This window comes from Macrobrachium nipponense, chromosome 2 (genome assembly GCF_015104395.2).
Source record: "Macrobrachium nipponense isolate FS-2020 chromosome 2, ASM1510439v2, whole genome shotgun sequence".
NCBI classification, from domain to species: domain Eukaryota; kingdom Metazoa; phylum Arthropoda; class Malacostraca; order Decapoda; family Palaemonidae; genus Macrobrachium; species Macrobrachium nipponense.
This window is the reverse complement of record NC_087201.1, coordinates 133,853,923-133,876,190: the sequence shown is the minus strand read 5'-3', so window position 1 is coordinate 133,876,190 and position 22,268 is coordinate 133,853,923. Positions and strand designations below refer to the sequence as shown.

Genomic DNA, 22,268 nt, shown 5'->3' with positions numbered 1-22,268 from the left:
GGTTGCAACCGTATAAATAGTGTTTATGGGCTTCTATCTTCATATTGTACTACTGTATTAGAGTAATCTATATATATATCTGTATATATATATATATATATATATATATATATATATATATATATATATATATATTTAGTTGTTCTCACATAATTATGAGGCTATGCTGAACATCATGCTTCTGTATTTGGCATATACTGGCTGCCGATGAGTGCAATTCTATCTTCATTGTATATCATTCCTTATACTCTTTTTCTCATGCCAGAGGTTGTAGTTTTCTGTAAAAGAATACTATTGAGATGGGTATTTGTCTGTCCATCCGCATTTTTTCTCTCCGCCCTCAGATCTTAGAAACTATTGAGGCTAGAGGGCTGCAAATTTGCATGTTGATCATCCACCCTCCAGTCATCAAACATACCAAATTGCAGCCCTTTGTCCTCAGTAGTTTTTATTTTATTCAAGTGTTATGAGTAATGTATAGTTTTTCCATATTATTATTATTATTAGAGTTATGAAAAGTCGGTTTTGCTATTTCAATTTAATAAATTCATGTTTAATACTTTACTGTATGGAATTGAAGTGTTGAACTTTTATTTATTTTTTTTTTTTTTTGAAATATCGTAGGTTACCAAAATGCATTTAACTGTGGAATTCACGTTTGTTATTTAGTTTTTGTTTATTTATAAACTAAGGTTTTCTATATTGGGTATTTAAAACAGCCTAATGCGTAAATTCATTGAACTATAGCTTGAAGTTTTACTTTTTAAAACCAAGGCAATGCTAAGAGAGAGAGAGAGAGAGAGAGAGAGAGAGAGAGAGAGAGAGAGATGGCCTGTGTAGCATTAAAACATAAATTTTGGCGGTTTGGTTGCAATAAAACCATGCTTGATATTTCTCTTGAAGAAATTCATGGTTTGTATTTTGATGAAACCAGTCTTTTTTCTTATTATTTTGGTTACGTTGAGTCCACAGTTGGCAATCCGGCTTAATAAAACTCAGCTCATGATTTAGATTTAATTGACCTGCTATTTTATTTCCCTTTGAAAAATGCAAACTTTATTTTTTTATGTTCCAAACTTAAAAGCTTGACTTACTGAGCTGAGTTTCTAAACCTCATCGCATTAGTTTGATTTTATAAACCCAATCGTTCATCCCAGTCATGATATTTGTTTGCAGAACAAAGTTCGACATTTCGGTTTATTAACTTCAAGTGTAAATGTAGATACAAGTTTACTGAACCCAGGCTTGTAATTTCAGTTTACTGAGCCTCAGCATGTTTCGCTTTACTAATCCCAAGCTTAATTCCGGTTGACTGAATCTTAGCTTGAGTTGACTGAACCGTAGGTTGATATCTCTACTTAAACCTAACGGTTTCAGTTTGGTATTTCGTTTTACTAAACCCGGACAGGATATATTGGTACACTTAACCCAAGCATGAAATATCACTTTACAGAACTTCAGCTTGATACTTCTGCTAATTAAAACCGGTCTTGATAGTTGTTTACTGAACCCAAGCTTATATTTCGGTTTAATATGTCAGGTAATTAAACCCAAGCTTGAAATTATGATTTATTTATTTATTAAATAAAAGCTTAGTATGTCGCTGTACCAAACCAAATCTTGACATTTCAATTCGCTGTGCCAAGACCTCTTTTTAATATATATATTTTTTATCAGCTTCTGGTTGGTTTGTCACCTGTGGGGCCAAGGGTAACATTACTTCAGGAATGGCAGGAATAAGAGACTGGGAATTGGGGTTGGATCGGAGAACACACGCGTTTCAGGGGGAATTGGCGAACATTGCAGTGGCAGGGAGAAAGCTCCCAAATTGGGCATGAGCACCAATAAAAAAATAAAGAAAAAAAAAAAAATTCGCGTGGGCGGCGGTTGGGGGTTGGGATGACGGTGGGCATTGAGCAAAAACAGACATGAGACGGGATGCAACTACGTATGATCTGAGAGCGAGGGCATGGGCATATGGATCAAAATTAAAGCAGATGTTCGAAGAATTCTTAAAGGAAAAACAGACTTCCAAAATTACCGAGAAAGGCAAAATCGAAAGAGGATGAGGCTTTTTTGGAAATAGGAAGAGGTGGAGGAGAAGGAGGAGGAGAAGGAAGAGGTGGAGGAGAAATAGGAGGAGGAGGAGGAGGAGGAGGAGGAAGAGGAGTAGGAGTCAGAAGAAGAAATATCTTAGTATATCTTAGTTTAACCAGACCACTGAGCTGATTAACAGCTCTCCAGGGCTGGCCCGAAGGATTAAATATTTTTACGTGGCTAGGAACCAATTGGTTACCTAGCAACGGGAACTACAATTTATTGTGGGATCCGAGAAGTGAATTTTTATCACCAGAAATAAATTCCTCTGATTCCGCTTTAGCAGAGCTGGGAATCGAACTTCGGACCACCGGATTGGCAGCCGAGCTCGAAAACCACCCTTCCAGTGTGGAACTATATGTTGATTGAAGTCACGTGATTACTATGTATACCACTGTTCGTTCGAATAGTAAAATTCAACAACGTCAGGTCTGGATAGTACTTGGACTGGTGACCACAAGGAAAGCCAGACGCCGTCGGACGATTCATTATTCGTCATCCTTGAGTTTCAACCGACTTCCTTGTGGGTTTTCATTTATTTATTCCTTTTTGTACTTTTTTTTATATAGTTTTACTCCCATTTACGTATTCTCTGACTCATAATTACATTTAATCTTTTGAGAGGTAGGTTTTTATCAAGCTTTTGGTATTTTAATCCACACTCCTCCTCCTCCTCCTCCCTATTTGTGTGTGTGGTGGGTGATGGGACAGGGATAGGTAAGGGCCTTCTTGGTTTGACCATCCCATTGGCTATTGCACGTTGACTGTTTTTTTTCTTTTGATATAGGTGTTTGTTATAATCATATACCTTGAGAAAACTATCCCGCTGTTACACGCTATATTACTACAAACCCGCGTTGATTGCATTGTTTGTCATGAAAATCATTGGAATTTATCGTTCTAAATTTGACTGCAGTGTTACTAGAGACTCGGTTGTTTTCTACATTATATGTAATTTGGTTTTGCTATTTGTTTGTTATTTACTGCTCTTTACTGTGCTTTTTTTTTCATAGTATTCACGACTGCGCGGAAAATAATTCCAAGTGGTGTATAAAAAAAGACAACCAAAGTAAATGGGAAATAACCAATAAATATACCGGTAGATATATGGATGGAGAACTGAAAAGAAAAATTTAAGGCGATGGGGCGTTGCTTTGAAGTATTGCTGCAGTCTTTGTAAAGTAGCATTACAAATCTTTTAAAATATTATTGAAGCCTTATGAAAACTTGAGATTATCAACATTCAAAACACTGCCGGGAGGATGTTTCCATATTTTATTGTAAAGGGAAAGGTAAAAAAAAAAGAAAAAAAATCTGAGACTACTTGTGGCACCCTGGCGTCTCAACAGAATGTTGATGATGGACAAAACGAGTTACACCCCCGTAGCGGGTGTAACTCGTAATGCAACAACGAAGTTTTCCTCATGTTACACCTTTCAAACATTTTTACTCTGAACTCCCTTTCCATCGCTGAATGACCTTATAGGTCCCAGTGTTTGTTCTTTGGCCTAAACTTCATATGCCATTCCTATTGACCACCATTGTTTGCAAGGAAACCACCACTTCCAGCAGTTTTATGGAGACAATAAGGACCCTTGGAGGATTTTAGCTTCCGCACAAAAGGTACCAGAATGAGAAGAGGCTTCATGGATGACAAAATTAGATTTTCGTCAGATGAATCGAGTATTAGAATAAGCTGACTAATGCTAGGCACTTTTTCCTGGCCATCAGTAGAGTATGAACGTTGGTGTAACCTAGCAACCTCGTCTTATAAATCTAGTTTTTTCCTATATAAGTTACAGAACATTATGATGACCCCAAAACTAACCAAAAGAAGCAAAAATTAGGAATTGAAAGTTGCATCAGACCTTTAGAGTCTGATATTAGCTGCATTTGGTTACAGTGGTGCTTCAGAAACTAACAAAAGTGTTTGTCAGAAAGTCCGATACTGTAGAATTCATCATTCCTCTGTTTTGTGTCAAGATTTTCTCGAATTTCAATCCGATTTTCGATCATACAGACTAACATATCCAGGGATTTCAGTAATCGTATTTTGATAATCCTTCCTTTTAAATGATTACAGTCATAATTTACATTTCCCCTTTGGGGGGGGATGGGGGTCGGAGGGAGTGGTAGTTTACCTCAGGGTGTACGCTGTAGGCACTACGTAAGGTTCTTTGTAGCATCCATTCGGTCCCCAGCTTCAACCCCTTTAATTCCTTTTACTGTAGCTCAATTCAAATTCTCTTTCTTCTGTCTTGCTATCCACCTCCTAACAATTATTTCGTCGTGCGGCTGCGAGGCTTTCCTCCTCTTGTATTTTTCAAACCTTTCCATTTTCAATTTACCTGTCAGCACTGAATGACTTCATAAGTCCCAGCGCTTGGCCTTCCTTACCATTATTTATATCTTACAAAATCTATATATATATTTCTTGTTTTTTCCTTCACGACTCTTCACTTGCAGTGTTGCAATGCGCAAGTTAAGAGACAGTGGCCATCATCAGTGCTAATTAGAAAAAGAAATGTTTAACATTTTCATTCTTCCTTTTGTAATTAATATTTCTGGTTTAATATCACCCGGCAGTGTCCATCACAAATTCGTGAACTTTTGTCTCTTTATGAAAGCATTCATCATCTCTCAGAGTTCTCGGTATTTTCGCACATTTATTCCCTCAACGTCCAGGTTATATAGATGTACAGTAAGTTCCAGAAGTGAAGCGACAAATCTCAGAATTGATCGTACTTCTATAGAAATTCATGAGATTGCCAGTTATTATATTTTATTCCAATTAATGTCATCCTATTTATCTGATAATACGTATCAGTGATTAACTGTATAAGCGCACAAAGTATTCCCCCAGTGAATGATCAATGTTAGTTCAGTAATTGTTTATTAATAGAAAAAAAAGAATTTCCCCAAAGAAACATCTGTGGCTTCCAAAGTGTGATATGAAGTGTTCATCATAGAGTGGCAGCAGGAACCCTGTGCATAAGCATTGGCCTAATATTTGTAAATTAACTTTCTACTTTTATAGCGTTATATCAAAAGTTATTATGATTTCTCTTGATAAAGCACAGAAAAGTTTAGCATCTGATTAAATGAAATATAAATAAGACAAGTGGGTGTAAAAAAAAAATAATAATAATAATAACACGAAATCCAAGTTATGTGCGCGTTTAGCGTTGGTTACATGGTTAGGCCTATTTCAAGAATCAAGGAAATATATTTTCCAGCTTGTTGGTTAATAATTTCATGGAATTTCTCGATTGTGCAAATTTGTGCATGCGGAATTGCGTTCAGGGTCGCACCAAACAACTATTTTCGTAGGTTTCCACCTTTTTTTTTCAGTGCATAAGTGAGACTATCTGTCATACGATCCGGAGTGTGAATATGCTTGGCGAGCATTATTAATTCGAGTATCCCCTGTTATGCTCGCTCTCTCTCTCTCTCCTCTCTCTCTCTCTCTCTCTCTCTCTCTCTCTCTCTAGGACGTTTTGATCTATCAGGAATAACCAGAGGTCTGTTTTAAGAATCGAGCACGAGGCCTATACGTGCTCGGGTGCTTCTTTATATATATATATATATATATATATATATATATATATATAGATATATATATATAGTATATATATATCCCCAAAAAAACTCATAAATTTCTGTTACGCAATAATACTTGACCGGATCGAACTGATTACTGGTTGTCAGTGGAAATATGAATTTGGGTGATATCACTCCCTTATGATACGCCCACTTACGCAAATTCAGTCTTAAATTTCACGGTTGGAATTTGATTCGAAGATTTGAGGTAATGGGTTGAAGTGAAAAAGGTGGAGTTAGTATTGTGGGTAGAGGTAGGGGTAGAGGGGGGAAGGGGTGGTTGGGGTCTGTCGTCTCCCTACTTAACCAGATGGTGATTTTACGGGTCTTCTGGTTGCTTGCGACCGGCTTTCTTATATATAGCGAGTCTGTTCCCAGGTGCAAGGACAGGTCCTGGTGTCGGTCCTGAAGGTTCTATCTTTGCCTAAATAACAGACAGTGGCCCTGCATTGTAAGCCTTGCAATGCCCGGAACTAGGCCTATCCTGAAGGTAGCAGCAGAGGTTAGAGGCAGTGATGCCGTTTTTTCTTCACAACATTGGCTTTCAGCAGTGTTACCATATGCAGTTCATCTGATTTTTTTACTTTATTTATGATTTAATGGTTAGAATGCGTATTTTCCGATGTAGAATTATTTTCTGTGATGTTAGAAAACTACACGTCACTAGCTTAATATAAAGTATTTTGACGAAGAAAAATAAAGGATTTCAATAAAATTCATTTGTATAAATAAGCAGGATATGTTTTACAGCTTTATTTTCATAACAAAACATAAAAAAGGCAAAGTGAAGAATTTTTTTTCTTCAGTGCCGTGGCCTGTGGTCGGAAAAGCCACGGAGGGTTGCCAGATGTCACCAGAAAGCCACACTAATAGACGAAATTCCTCAAAACGGCAACCTTTCTCGAAGATGGTGTTTTATGCTCGGTCCTAGAAGCTAGAATCAGAACTACCAACCACCCCCAACTTCTCCATTGAATCTAGGTGCATTCATGGTTGATTATGTTTAATGTCGCGGAGATTTTCCCTTCACATTCTATTGATACTTGCATGGTTTTATGCATCTTAGCTAAAATAATTGATAATACACTATAATATTAAATATTTGTTTCCACATTGCTCGAAATATACATTGGTAATGTTGGTAATCCTGTGTTGAACGAGAATTTCAAATTGTTTCGTTGCTATAGTTTGAAGTAATTGCTATACTTTAAAATAATTACTATTACCGTAATTTTTTCTTATGATTTTCATAAATATCATAGATTTGATATTTGTGCATCATATGTTAGCTTTATTTTGCTTGATAGAGCTTTCACTGTAAAAAAAAAATATTTTTCAGCTACGATTTGTAGTTGCCAGTTAGTGAATTTCGAACGAAATTCTCTGAAATTTGTCTGCTCTATCTTTGTGACACTAAACCATTCATAATATTAGTCTGTTTTCTGTGAAATGCTACAGGATATTTCGTGATTCATTTAAGTTCATTTCCATTTTCATTTCATTTCGTTTTAGAATGGGCAAGATGTTGTCAGACTGAGGGGCTGAGACTGAAATGTCGTGAGATTTAGACCATATAGGTTAAAATATGTCAAGCAAAGTACAAACTCCATTTTAAGAGATTTAAGGGGAACATACCATCGTATACCATCTGACATCTAACCGCCCTCAATTTCTTACGAACTTTGACTCACCTGTTCAGATCCTGATCTTTAAAACAAATGACCAACTGGCCTGCTGCGTATAAGCGGAAGTACTAGCAGGACATCTGTAGGCAACATTTTATCTAAAGAGACAACAGCACAAGGATATTACAAAATTGTTCGTAATAAAGAACTCGGACGCATTCCTAAACATATGATCATTAAGCTGAAGCTACATATTTAAAGAATAATTTCTTAATGAAATTAGTATAAGAAATTTATATTAATTGTGTTAGTTGCAAATTTTGTTAAGGTGTGTTATGCATCTTAACTGCATCCTATCTTTCAGGGAAGTCTAGCAACTTGAAATGGGCAACCGAGGTGATTACTTACTTACCAAGCTTCTGTGGCTGATTTTTATCCCGCTGGTGGTTACTGGCAGTCCGTTTTTAGGGTCTCCAAAATCTCCACGGAATCTCCTAGGATTAACTGTGAGTATATTAACTGCTTTCGAAGCTTCAACCCTACCAGGAACATTGAAATAGTAGGAAATAAGAAGTGTATTGCAGAGGACAGCATAATAACCTCAACTCACTTTTATTTTCAGCTTTGATAAGTACGTGTTGTTAATTTCTATTGTTAAATACAATTTTTCCTTACTAGATTCTAGTTTCTATTAACCCTTAAACGCCGGAGCGGTAAATAAAAAAAAAAAATGACCCCCGTATGCCGGAGGGGTTTGAGAGTGAGCGCGTAAGCGGAAAAAATATTTTTTTCAAAAAATCACAGCGCGCTTAGTTTTCAAGATTAAGAGTTCATTTTTGGCTCCTTTTTTTGTCATTGCTTGAAGTTTAGTATGCTACCATCAGAAATGAAAAAAATTATCATTATCATATATAAATAATGCGATATATGATAGCGCAAAAACGAAATTTCATATATAATTGTATTCAAATCGCGCTGTGCGCAAAACGGTTGAAGGTAACAAGTTTCTTTTTTTTTAGTTGTAATGTGCACTAAATTGCAATCATTTTGATATATAACACATTGTAAAACGATAAAAGCAACACAGAGAAAATATTATCACAAAATAATGCATGAATTCGTAACGCGCTTACGTAAACACATATTTTTTTCAAAAATTCACCATAAATCTAAATATTGTCCTAGAGACTTCCAATATGTTTCAGAATGAAGACAAATGATTGGATATTACTATACTGTAAGAATATTAGCTTACAAATGCAGTTTTCGACCATATCTGACGAGCTAAAGTTGACCGAATGTCGAATTTTTTATATATATTTTTTTTATATGCAATTATTTCGGAAATAAGAAAAGCTACAACTTTCAAATATTTTTCGTTTTATTCTACATGAAATTGCGCACATTTTCATATATAAAACTCTATGAAATACCTAATAATGAAACTGGAGCAAATATTCCGAGAATGGGACTTAACGCATTTCGGAGATTTGTGGCGGAGATCCGCGCGCGGAGGGAAGGAAAGTTTTTTTAAAAATTCACCATAAATTTAAATATTGTGCTAGAGACTTCGAATTTGTTTCACGATGAAGATAAATGACTGAATATTACTAGACTGTAAGAGTTTTATCTTACAATTGCGTTTTTCGACCATTTCGGTAGAGTCAAATTTGACCGAACGTGGTTTTTTTTCTATTTATCGTGATTTATATGCAAATATTTTGAAAATGAGAATAGCTACAACCTTCAACTATTTATTGTTGTATTATACATGAAATTGCGCACATTTTCATATATAAAACGTTATGTAACGGCTAATTTAAAATGGTGCAAACATTACCACAATCGCATGTATGATTATTTTCGGAAGAGTTACCGCGCGGACGTAAGGAAAAAGTTTTTTCATAAATTCACCATAAATCGAAATATTGTGCTAGACACTTCCAATTAGTTGCAAAATTAATTTAAATGATTGAATATTACAAAAATATAAGAGTTTTAGCTTACAATTGCGTTTTTCGACCATTTCGGTAGAGTCAAAGTTGACCGAAGGTTGAAATTTTGGCACTTATCGTTATTTATATGAAAATATCTTAAAACTGATAAAAGCTACAATCATGAGTATTTTTTTGTTGTATTCTACATAAAAATGCGCACATTTTCATATATAATACTCTATGTAACGGCTAATTTAAAATGGTACAAAAATTATGTCAAAGTGACGAAATAATTTCAGAGATGTGTCACAGATACTTTTTAGTGCGGCAAGAAAGAAATTCGCGCTTGCGCGCCTGCGTAACGATTGTAAACAAAACAACACCTTGATCCGTGAACTCCCAGCATCCCCCAAGGCGCGTGATTCAAGAGTTTTCGGCTGGTAGGCCTAAAAGTATTTTTCCGCGAATTTTAAAAAAACTTTTGTATGTCGACGTAAAATACGTCCAGTCGGCACCCGAGAGACAAAAAATGTCGACGTAAAATACGTCCAGTCGGCGTTTAAGGGTTAAATTCAGGTTGTCATCAAATCTACTTACACATTATATCTTTTTCTTCTTCCTCTTCCTCTTATTATTATTATTATTATTATTATTATTATTATTATTATTATTATTATTATTATGGGGATAGTGCCATCAGTGAACCTTAAACGGTGCACTGTAGGTATTGCTTAAGGTTCTTTGCAACGTGCCTTCGGCCTTAGTTGCAACCCCTTTCATTCCTTTTACTGTACCTCCTTTCAAATTCGCTTTCTTCATCTTACTTTCCACCCTCTCTAAACAAGATTCATAGTGCAACTGCGAGGTTTTCCTCCTGTTACACCTTTCAAACTCGGTTTGCATTTCAGCGCTGAATGACCTCCTAGGTCCATGTGCTTGGCCTTTGGCCTAAATTCCACATTCAACTTTTGTTATTATTATTATTATTATTTATTATTGTAAGACAAACTTCAACCCCGGTAGGAAAACAAAATTCTACGAGCCCAAGCGTCCCCATAAGGAAAGGAACCCAGTACAGATAAACTGAAAAGCATCAGCCATCAAGGGGAAATAACAGTTGGAAAAAAATAAGAGGAATAACAGAGTGAAATCAATCTAATGAATAACAAACAAACTGTGAAGTAAGACAAGACTCAAGCAACCCTACTTCACGACTAGAGTCCAGGACTTTCTGTACAATACTGGGAATTAAAAACAAAAAACCATCACAAACATCCACGCCCTTGCAAAAGACAAACTGCAAACTAAGGGACAGATTTTTACCATCAGCATAGTATACAGACTTTCAAAAACTTTAGATAATATGGGACACTGTATGTATTACTTAAAGGTCTTCCCAGAGTCCCTTCGACCGCTAGCTGTAACCTCTTTCATTCATTTTTATTGTACCTCCGGCCATATTCTTTCTTCCATGTGACTTTCCACCCTCTCTTCACAGTTGTTTCAGATTGGAACTGCGAGGTTTTCCTACTGTTACACATTTCAGACCTTCTTATTGTCAACTTCCCTTTCAGCGCTGAATGACCTCATGGGTGCCAGCGCTAGGCCTTTAGCCCAATAGAAATTAGTTGGTGATCGCTCATCATAACCACTTTTACCTAATGGTGAAACGGTAAAAACTTCAAGCCCTTCACTAACGTACGAATAGTAACAGAGAAATTCGGATCTTATGTAATCAGCAGTTTTCACAAAAACAGAAAGAAATCTCTTTGAGGTCTAAAATTCCTTAAACACCAAAGTCAAATCAAAGATTCTTGATTTCATGGACAGAAAAAAGTTAGTGTACCTTCAGGAAAAACAGTAAGAACTACAAGACTGTCTTGGACGTGCATACTTTACATTTTTTTGTGGGTTACTTAGAATAAACGGTTACCATAAACATTCTTATGAAGAATTCAGTTTGAAATGTTCAAATACAACTGTAATGAGGCATTAACTAAAATATGAAAACGAACCACATGGGATATTATAAGGAAATGAATTATCACATGCGTTAGAAACTGTTTTTGTACAGTCTCATTTGAAATTCATTCAACAAATTAACTTTATAACCAGCTAACTACACAGAGAACTCTCACTTCATGATTTTCATATAAAGAATTACATATATGGTCTCCTGCTCATTCATTATACCAACATTTATTTTCTTGTAGACCAGAGAGGAGAAGCAAGTTCACTCTAACCGGAAGTATATTCCAAATCCTGTAGAGGACGAGTACCGACTCCCAACTTCTCTGAACCCCATTCATTATGAAGTTTGGCTTCAGCCCTTCATCCACGGGAACTTCAGCATCGCAGGACACATCAATATTGTTCTGGAGGTCTTGGAGGCAACGTCAGTCATCCAGCTTCACATCGATAATATCACGACTTTCGATGACACCATTAAGGTTATTATCGCCAAATGCAGTTCCAAAGTCCTTTGAAAAAGGTGATTGTTATCATCAAAACGTTAACCTATACTTATTTCTTTCATGTTGGTGTTTCAGACACAGTAGTGTCATTGGTTTTTCATTTTTTTTATTATTTATTTATCTGCTTTTTTGTAGATTGTTTTATTTGATGGAGGCCCTGATATCTCCATCAAAGAAACATCAGTGGATGAGGTTCACAACTTCTATTTTGTCTGGCTAGAAGAAGCATTGGAACTGGGAAGGGCTTACAACTTTTCTCTGGACTTCGAATCTTATCTTGACACGGATGGCATTGGGTTCCACAGATCATCTTACGTCGATGAAGAAGGAAAGGAGGTGTAAGTTATCCTTTGTTTAGAATGGTTCAGCTTTTAATACTTAATTTTAAGCAAGCTTGAATTACATATCAAGAAAATTAAACTGTTATTTCTTCCGTCATCTCATCAACATTTTGGGAAATCTGACTCCTTTTCGATATCTTGAAATCGCCCTTTTTTTTCAGACCGGTCGCTCTTACCCAGTTCGAAGCCAATGGAGCAAGGAGGGCATTTCCCTGTTTCGATGAACCGTCTCTCAAAGCTACTTTCGATTGCTACGTAGCAAGGGAAGAGTCCATGGCAGCCCTCTCCAACATGCCTTTGGTCGAAACTATACCTGTGTAAGAAAATTCAACAGCATTGGGGTTGCATTTCAGCTCTGTTTTACTAGATTATTAGGTCTCATAACTCTTATTCCCCATTTATATCTCACCTCGACAACACTTATATATTTGCCTGTTTATTGCTTTTGACGAGCACACGTATCCACAAAATACTTTAGTTCAGCGTCTAGGAAGCACCGCCCTTTTCACCTTTCTTATCTCATGGAAGGTCGCACCGTACGTTTCGTGTCCAGCAGAGGCAAATAATGCGTTTGGAAGGTGTGACGACAGAACCATACAAAATCCGTTGTCATAGCAGTTCGTGGATCCTGTAACGTCCAATATAACAAAGACTAAGTCTGACCCCAATGATCTCCATCCTTTATGAAAAGACTACGTCAGTGGTTGACCAAATGTAATTTATTCAAACGTAGGATTCTTCTTGCTCATTGCGGAAATGCAACATCGTCATCAAGAAAGAAAATTATTACTGAGACACCGACGATTCTTAAGAGCACCTTCATCTTGCAGCAATCATACAGCCAATAAGTTCTTCTTGGGGTGAATAAGAATAAATTCTACCTCTGTTAACGGAATTCATACCCCGTAATGCCATAGAACCATCCCTTCAGTCCCTTTTGAAAACAAATTCCCCATAAGTTTTTTTTTCTGAAAGAGCTCGAAAGTTAGATTCTTAATTTTTGGAAGGAAAAAATGTGCCCTTCTTTAAAATTACTGTAAATTTTTATCTCTCCTCTGTAAAGATGAAACAGTTTATAAATGTTCTTTTGATTTGTCAAAGATAAATCTTCTGAAAATTGTTAATAATTAATCTTTTTAGTACAGAAAATTATTTGCATCAAGTCTTGAAGAATCAATCAAAGAATAAATCTAGTATGAGGGTGGGTTATAACCCAGTGGCTGTTTTACATTTGTTTCCTTATTCTGTTGACGGATGTAGCACATTCGTTTTATTATTTACTTATTTTTTGTTTTTTGTTTTTGTAAAGTGTGAATGGGACAGTAAAATTCTTATATTTCTTCCTGAGGTCTGAATTTCTTGTACTAAATAACTGATTTCCTTGGTGATGATTTTTCCACGACAAGCATTGTTTTCTGTTGTCTGTTACATTCAAGACTTAGGCCACTTTCAATTTTTAAGCCTTTACAAGATACTGCATGAAAGATTAGTATACATATTTTTCAGTTATCTATGAATTACGAATATATCAGAAATTCTGAATAGGTTGTATGATGGTATGTTTGAATAGCCTATAGAGAATACAGTTCATATTTGTTATTGCACAGGTGGTGACAGATTAAAAAGTGTGAGGCAAGTTCTACTGATGTCATTCTGTATACAACTGTCAACAAATCTTTTTTTATTATGAACAAGTTTGTATTCATTGTTAAAGCAAAGTTTATTCTTTCTGTTTTATACACCAAAGAGCAAAACTTCCCCGACAGAGTACCTCACGCGTTGCACGGTATGCATTGGTTAGCGTTCCTTGTAGCGTCCTTTCAAGCCCTAGCTACGACACCTTTCATTCCTTTACTACACCTCCGTTCATATCATCTTTCTTCCATCTTACTTTCTACCCTCTCCTAACAATTGTTCCATAGTGCAACTGCGAGGTTTTCCTACTGTTACACCCTTAAAACTCCTTTACTCTCAAATTTCACTCAATTTCCCCTCCGTAGGGGGGGTAGTGCCGTCAGTGGACCTCATGCGGTGCACTATAGGCATTACTTAAGGTTCTTTGCAGCGTGCCCTCGGCCCCCTAGCTGCAACCACTTTCGTTCCTTTTACTGTACCTCCTTTCATATTCTCTTTCTTCATCTTACTGTCCACCCTCTCCTAACACTTGATTCATAGTGCAGCTGCTTTGAGGTTTACCTTCTGCTACACCTTTCACACCTTTTACTGTCAATTTCCATTTCAGCTCTGAATGACCTCATAGGTCCCAGTGCTTGGCATCTGGCCTAAATTCTATATTCAACTCAATTTACTCTCAATTTCCCTTTCAGCTCAGAATGACCTCATAGGCTCCAGCGTTTGTCCTTTGGCTTATATTTTTTTATTCCAATTCCAAAGGACTAAACTCACTCCCATTTCGCTCTTCTTCTGTTCCAGAGAAGGTCAAGAGGGATGGTCCTGGGACCACTTCCGGACCAGCCCATATATGCCGACCTATCTGGTGGCTTTCATCGTGTCGGATTTCGTCAGCAACGGCACTGAGACTGTCGAAGGTTTTCCTTATACTGGTGAGTAGCGCTGAGTGACCCCATGGGTCCCAGCGCTTGCCTTTGTGCCTAAATCTCATATTCCATTCCATGCTATACGGGCAAGTACGTTAGTGACATCCAGTTATATTTCTGGCGTCCTTTGTATGTATGTGTCTCTTATCATTGTGGTTATTACCATTGTAATTTGAGTTACTGCAATTGGATCGTAGAGTATCAACAGTATTATTATTATTATTATTATTATTATTATTATTATTATTATTATTATTATTAGGTAGAAGACCCTCTTTCAAGCCTGTTCTATTGGAGGAGTTCTTTTCTATTCTTCTTATTACGGCTTCTTCAGTACTATTTAGGTTGGCGAGTAACGCGCCTATTGGATACATATGAAAAGTCAAGGCAAACGAATTTTTCAATATATATGAACTCCGTAAAATTCGTTTACCTTGACTTTTCACATGTATCGAATAAGCGCGTTACTCGCCAACCTAAATAGTACCGAAAAAGCCGTAATAAGAAGAAGAGAAAAGAACTTCTCTAAAACAAACGCAGCTGAAGCAGCAATCTCCTTCAATAGAATATATTATTATTATTATTATTATTATTATTATTATTATTATTATTATTATTATTATTATTATTATTATTATTATTATTATTATTATTATTATTATTATTAACTAAACTGTAACTCTAGTTGATAAAGCAGAATGTTACAAATCATGGGGCTTTAGTAAGGAAAGCTGGCCAGTATGGAAAAATGAATATCATAATAAAGAACAAACTATAAACGATAAATAACGAAAGATAAAAAGATGAAGTGATTGTTATGAAATGAGTATCATGCAGCCTGTTCAACAAGAAAGCATTAGCATATAGAATATAGAAGACAGAATATAAAATAGAAATATGAGGAATAAACGGACTTTTCTTGTTGCACAATGTACATGTTCATGTCCTGTTTACTTAATTTTGAAGTGTTTTTCGTCTCTCTCACTAAAAGCGTGGTCTCGAAGCCAGGAGATTAGCCACTCTCAGTATGCCTTGGAAATGGGGCCTGACGTCCTGACATTCTACGCAGAATACCTGAGAATTCCATATGTGATGCCTAAAATGGACATTGCAGCGTTTGTGGAATTCGGTGGAGCCATGGAGAACTGGGGAATGATCATTTTCAAGTAAGAAGACCATTATATTTACTCTCATTGGACTGAACTAAACCCAACATTTTTAATACTTGAACGTAGTTCATAGGCACTGGAGACTTTGTACCTCAACATTAACATCCAAATTGTCCCTCACTTGGGGACGGGCTATGTTGTTGTGATTGAAGATTAAGCTGGCCTCATGCCAGCACGGGCTCTTTCTCATAGAGCAGCCCGTAGGTCATATGAATATTTTTGCAGGTGGAAAGGTAAGATTTTATAATATGAAGTGAGCCTTTATTAAGATTCCTCTCAGAAGGGATAATTCGAGTGAAAGACTATCAGTTGGGTCACAGATGGGTAAAACTCCCTGGTATGCCAGGCAGTAAACCTGCCTAGGTAAAAGCCACAGGTGCAGAAGTACTTAGGTTCCAATTATTGATATGACGTGTGTGGGTCAGTTTGTTGCTCCCTTGCCTTTCAATTGAAAGACCTGGGTTCAATCTCAATGTCGGTATGTTATGTATTTATATTAAGGAGGCTGGCCTCCCATTAAAATTTACTTCACATACTTTTGTAGTGTGTGTTTGTATATATAATATATGTATTACATATATATATTTCTTCGTGAGTACCTTTCCTCTTAGAACAAAATTTTATGTTCTTATTCAATTTCCTTCCGATGTCTATAACCTAGATGTCTCCTTGTTTAGGGGGTGGGGGGCGCTGTTAATGCCGTCAGCTCACCTCACGCGGTGCACTGTAGGCATTACTTGAGGTTTGCTGCTATGTCCCCTCGTCCCCTAGCTGCGACCACTTTCATTTCTTTTACTGTACCTCCGTTCATATTCTCTTTCTTCCATCTGACTTCCCACTGTCTCCTAACAATTGACCCCGAAGTGGGGTAGTGCCGTCATTGGACCCCCATGCGGTGCACTGTAGGCATTACTTAAGGTTCTTTGCAGCGTGCCCTCGGCCCCTAGCTGCAACCACTTTCGTTCCTTTTACTGTACCTCCTTTCCTATTCTCTTTCTTCATCTTACTTTCCAACCTCTCCCAACACTTGATTCATAGTGCAACTGCGAGGTTTTCCTCCTGTAACACCTTTCAAACCTTTCACTGTCAATTTCCATTTCAGCCCTGAATGACGTCATAGGTCCCAATGCTTGGCCTTTGTCGTAAATTCTATATTCATCTCAACCTTAACAATTGATTCCCCCATTATTTTCAGCGCTGAATAGCCTTTGGCCTCAATTCCATATCCCAAGCCAAAGCCAACTTTGATGACCACAAGTCAAATCAAATCCTATTCTTCAGGGAGGACATGATGTTGTTTGACCCCGAAGTGCAAACCGAGGCAGAGAAGCAAATGGTGGCGAAGGTCGTTTCTCATGAGACTGCTCATCAGTGGTTCGGAGACCTGGTCACCATGGGGTGGTGGAGTCATCTCTGGCTGAACGAAGGATTCGCCAAATATATGGAATACTTGGGGGTTAATCACGTGAGTTTGATCCAATTGAAGTAATGTTATTGACAGTATTTGTGGTTCTGTGCTTATGTGCTGTTACACAGGTGGAGGTAGTTAGTTTCAGTAAAATATTAACATTTACAATTATGATATTCGTGGTTCGGGAGTCACGTAAAGCCGTTGGTCCCGTTGCTGAATAACCACTGGTTCCATGCAACGTAAAAACATCATACAAACAAACAATTATGATATTGTGGATTCAACTGTTATTTAGAGACGATACAATGGTAGCATAAGCTAAACCCCATCACCCTACAGAGTTTTTCGTATTGAAAGTGGAATGATTTTTGTTATCCATTTACTTATACGAAATTCTCGCAGATATATACATTACAAGCATTACGTAATCCGAATTGCTTTTATTTCTCAGTATCCACTTTAATTTTTCTATAGTTTCCATTGTAGATTTTAGAAATAATTGGAAATTCCTTTTGTGTAGGTTCATCTCATGTCATGGGCATACCCCAAGATTCTATTTTGACCCTAAGCTGATATTATAGTTATATATTATAATATATATATATATATATATATATATATATATATATAGATATATATATTTATATAATATAATATATATATTATATATATATATCTATATATATATATATATATATATTATATAATAAATAAAGAATATATATGTTCCATATCAACCATTACCCGTGATTCATATACATACATCGAGCTACGAGCTACAAATGTCCTATAATATCTAATTCGCTTTACCTCAGAATTAATATATTTTCATATATGCTTAACCAAAAGGGAATTTTTTTAGGAGATAAGAGAATTGTCGGCTCCCGGGCGCCGACAATTCTCTTATCGCCCAAAAAAATTCCCCTTCGGTTAAGCATATATGAAAATATATTAATTCTGAGGTAGAGCAAATTAGATATTAAAGGACATTTGTAGCTCGATGTATGTATATGTATATTTATATATTATATATATATATTATATATATAATATATATATATATATATATTAAAAATATATTATCATTTGTTTCATGTTTCAGCAATGATTGTATTTCTAAATTTTCGTTGAAAGCTAGAGGTATAATTATGGTGGCTGTTTACTAATTTCCATGAGTGAATTGATAGGGACCTGATCCATTACTATTTCAAGGACCTGAATGCTTTTTTTCTTTTTTTTTTTTTTTTGTATGGTGTTTTTACGTTGCACGGAACTGTGTGAATGCTTTTGGTTGGTTGGTTATGGGTCGAGGCAATGCCTTTACAACGGCGCCTGTTTATCGTAGGAGTTATTTTTAATTGTTAAGTTCTGTAATTCTTTTTTTCTCTCTCTCTCTCTTTTCCACATCTTATTTAAGGCCTCTTTTCTTATTTCATTATGTTCTTCTTTAAATAAGAATTTTCCAACACTATCATTTTTATTTTCTTCATAAGGTTGTTGAAGACCAATTGGTCTAATACGTTCTTCCCTACGACCCTTCAGCTTTAAGACGCCTCCACTCTTGTGTTCTTTAGGTTGAACCTGCTTGGAAAATGCTTGACCAATATGTTTTCGATGTAGTCCAGTTAGCCCTTGAAGTCGACTCTAACGAGACTTCCTCTCATCCTGTGATAAAGAATGTGAGCAGCACTGACGACATAAACACAATAATCGACGATATTACCTACCGAAAAGGTTTGCATCTCTTGAATGTTCTTCCCCGGAATTTTGGTATTGAGCGGGATATCGCAAATCCCAGTTACCTAATTGCTCTATAGTTGGCCATTCATCGGATTTTTTCTATGAAGATGTAGATTTAATGGACTAATCAGTATTTATCTAAGATTGCTCTGAAATTCAGTTTGAAAAGTTGTTTGAAAAAGGAGGTCGTAACAGCGACCATACAATTATCTCAATTCTGAGACAAATTAAACGTGAGAATTTTTTAAATTCTTTTAATTCAACACTGTATTACTGTACTTTCATCTGTTTTTGGACCTTCAGGTGGTTCTTTGAATAGGATGATGAACCACATACTAACGGAGCAAACCTTCGTCAATGGACTAAACTCATACCTTTTGGAATAGTAAGTTTCAATTTTGCTTTTGTTCTGTTCTTTTTGGTAGGCCTAAAACTTTCTAGTTAAACAGAAGTTAGCATATTTGCTTTTAGTTAATTTTAGTTGTGATATGCGTCAGGAAGGACGTTTAGCAGCAAAGCACGCTTACTGGTATACATATACAAAATATCCTTTTATTACAAAACTGTAGTAGCACCATGAATGTCTAATAAATGTAAAATCCAAAGAAGTAGAAGTGTTAAACGATACTCGTAGCTTAATGTCTTAAAATATAAAAATGTACGTCTTATATAAGGAGCAGAAATTCATTATTGGTCAAGTGACAAGCTTACCGATCAGCCTTATGAACCACAATTATGGATTTCCATCATTCTTACAGCGAGTACAGCAACGCCTATCAAGATTACCTGTTCAGGCACCTGACGACTGCTGGCCACGAAGACGGAACTTTGCCCCAAGACATGACCATGAAGGAAGTCATGGACACGTGGACGCTTCAAGCAGGATATCCCGTCATAACTGTCAATAGATCGGAGGATGGAACCTCGGCCATTATTTCGCAGGTAGTCTAAAACATAATGTAATCATTTACATTTAACCGCGACTTGTATTTTACAATTCACTTACGGTTATATTCATGTATTTATTCATTTGATCATTTATTTTCTTCTTTTCTAATAATAGATTTCTTTCAGTATTTCCTGTTACCTTCTTTTACTTCTTTCAAATGAACACCTTAATATTCTTTGGAATCTTAAATTTCATGTCACTGACCCCCAGGGGCTTCATCCAAATGAATAGGGTTCATCTTCTGAATAATAATAATAATAATAATAATAATAATAATAATAATAATAATAATAATAATAATAATAATAATAATAATAATAATAATATATTACAAGCAATATTTCACAGTATGTATGTACGTACGTATGTATGTACGTATATTATTATCATTTTTTTAACCAAAAAAAAAAATAATAATAATCATAATAATATACAAAACAATATACAGTATGTATGTACGTACGTATGTATGTACGTATATTATTATTTTTTAACCAAAAAAAAAAAATAATATACTTACATACATACTGTGAAATATTCCTTGTAATATACCACTGTCATCAATATTACGTTTGTGGTCAAATAACATTTCTTTTATTCTCTTCCTGTATTTTGTACTTATTCTTTTCAGAGATTTATTTACTTGTTATTCAATTCCCAGATATTCGTCTGCAAGATGAATTCCTTTGAAATATGTGGCTTTGCAAAAAAACTGTATCATAATGTAGCTTATTACGTTTATCTACTTATAGAGTATAATACACCAAATTTTTGCAGCACAAGACATACCATTGACATTTTAGCGTGTTTCTTTTTCAACACAGAAGGTCAGGTACCCTAAAAAGAGCACACTTTTAGACAGACAATCATCAGTTGTGTTCGTTTGACCATCTGCTATGTTTAGCGTGGTTTTAAGATCATTATGCTAACTAGCAAATATTTTTTTCCGACTGACATATCTCGTTAGTAACAAACTCCACGAATTTGAAGCTTTGTTGCTTTTAATAACATTTAAAACCGTTGCTCAACAGAGGAAACTAAGTAGCTGTACTGAAGATTAATATTCAGTGATATCATCTATTAAAAATATAAGAATATTTTCCATCGTAACAGTAACGATAAAAGTAATAATAAAACATGCAATCGTAAGCTAAATATAATTCCAGAAGCGGTTTTGGTCCTCCCACGAGAGCACGGACGAAACCTGGTGGATCCCTTTGACATACACGAGCCAGGACAATCCGAATTTTGAGAAAACACAGCCAATGGTTTGGATGACGAAGGAGGAGAGAGAAATCGCCGTAGGTTCCCTGCCGGGGAAGGATCAGTGGGTCATCTTCAACATCCAAGAGACAGGTTTCTACAGAGTGAATTACGACGACAGCAACTGGGATTTGCTCCTGAACCAGTTGGAAACTGATCCCGAGGCAATCCATCCCCTCAACAGAGCCCAGATACTTGACGATCACGCACACCTGTCACAAGCAGGTGGGATTTCTCGTTTTGAATCAGATATTAAGATAGCAAATTAATAGAGTTTATCTTTAAATTTCAGAGCAACGAATATTGTTGGCTTTCACTTTTAACACTTCAAAGATTCTCCTTTTGGTATAGGGTGTTGTAGTGAAAATATTTGAAAATGAGCAAACATTTATCAGTGACTACGAAAAGAGTTAGTATTGACAATACTAAATTCTTCGAGATTATAGTAAAGGGCCTCCATTTAATATGCAGCAGAGTGGTATTAAGTTTATGGACATGAGAGAAATGTGAATTAATATTTTCTAGGAAGATTGTGAATTGAAACAAAAGGTAAAAGAAAGTTTATAATAAATTGGTTATTGGTTTCAAAATCGAACTCGTTTTAATTCTAAGGGACGAACTCAAGAGAGAAGTGAGAAAGATATCTAAATTGATTATGTGGATCTAACCAATGTTTCATTGCTCATTTGCTTTTGTAGTATAAGTAATCAAAATATGATGTTTTTTTAAGGTTTCGTAATCTCACAACCATCTGACCAATCGCCTGTTCTGCCTTAATCTTGGATCACACCATGTTAGGAACTATTCGCAGCCATGTGATATTAAAATGTCCCCAGCGATTTTTTCAGGTTTTAGCACGGGTCCTTAGCAGAACTACGCAAAATATAATTTTGTTATATCTGCGGTCTCTTCTCTGAAGATGCCTTCATCTTCTTCTATACTTGTCCCATCTCTTGCGCAGATTTCATTATGCTTGCTCTTCACTTAAATTTTTCCCAATGTTTCGAAGAATTGAATAACACTTGAATTAGACGGATGAAACCTACTATGGCTACAGCGTTCTCTTACTTTGGAATTCTGTTACTTTTAAAATTTCAACTCTTT

At 36.0% G+C, this 22,268-nt stretch overlaps 1 protein-coding gene across 1 annotated transcript in view; it reads left to right on the top strand.

Moving 5' to 3' along the window:
- LOC135221005 (aminopeptidase N-like) overlaps window positions 1–22,268 on the top strand; it is a 36,702-nt gene that overhangs the window by 9,772 nt on the left and 4,662 nt on the right. The window contains exons 2-12 of the mRNA XM_064258721.1: window positions 7,687–7,828; window positions 11,473–11,709; window positions 11,869–12,071; window positions 12,236–12,391; window positions 14,508–14,638; window positions 15,624–15,798; window positions 17,083–17,266; window positions 18,787–18,946; window positions 19,256–19,337; window positions 19,711–19,894; window positions 21,068–21,389. Of these exons, the coding sequence (XP_064114791.1) occupies window positions 7,706–7,828; window positions 11,473–11,709; window positions 11,869–12,071; window positions 12,236–12,391; window positions 14,508–14,638; window positions 15,624–15,798; window positions 17,083–17,266; window positions 18,787–18,946; window positions 19,256–19,337; window positions 19,711–19,894; window positions 21,068–21,389 (1,957 nt within the window). The 5' untranslated portion in view covers window positions 7,687–7,705. The remainder of the gene's footprint in view (window positions 1–7,686; window positions 7,829–11,472; window positions 11,710–11,868; window positions 12,072–12,235; window positions 12,392–14,507; window positions 14,639–15,623; window positions 15,799–17,082; window positions 17,267–18,786; window positions 18,947–19,255; window positions 19,338–19,710; window positions 19,895–21,067; window positions 21,390–22,268) is intronic.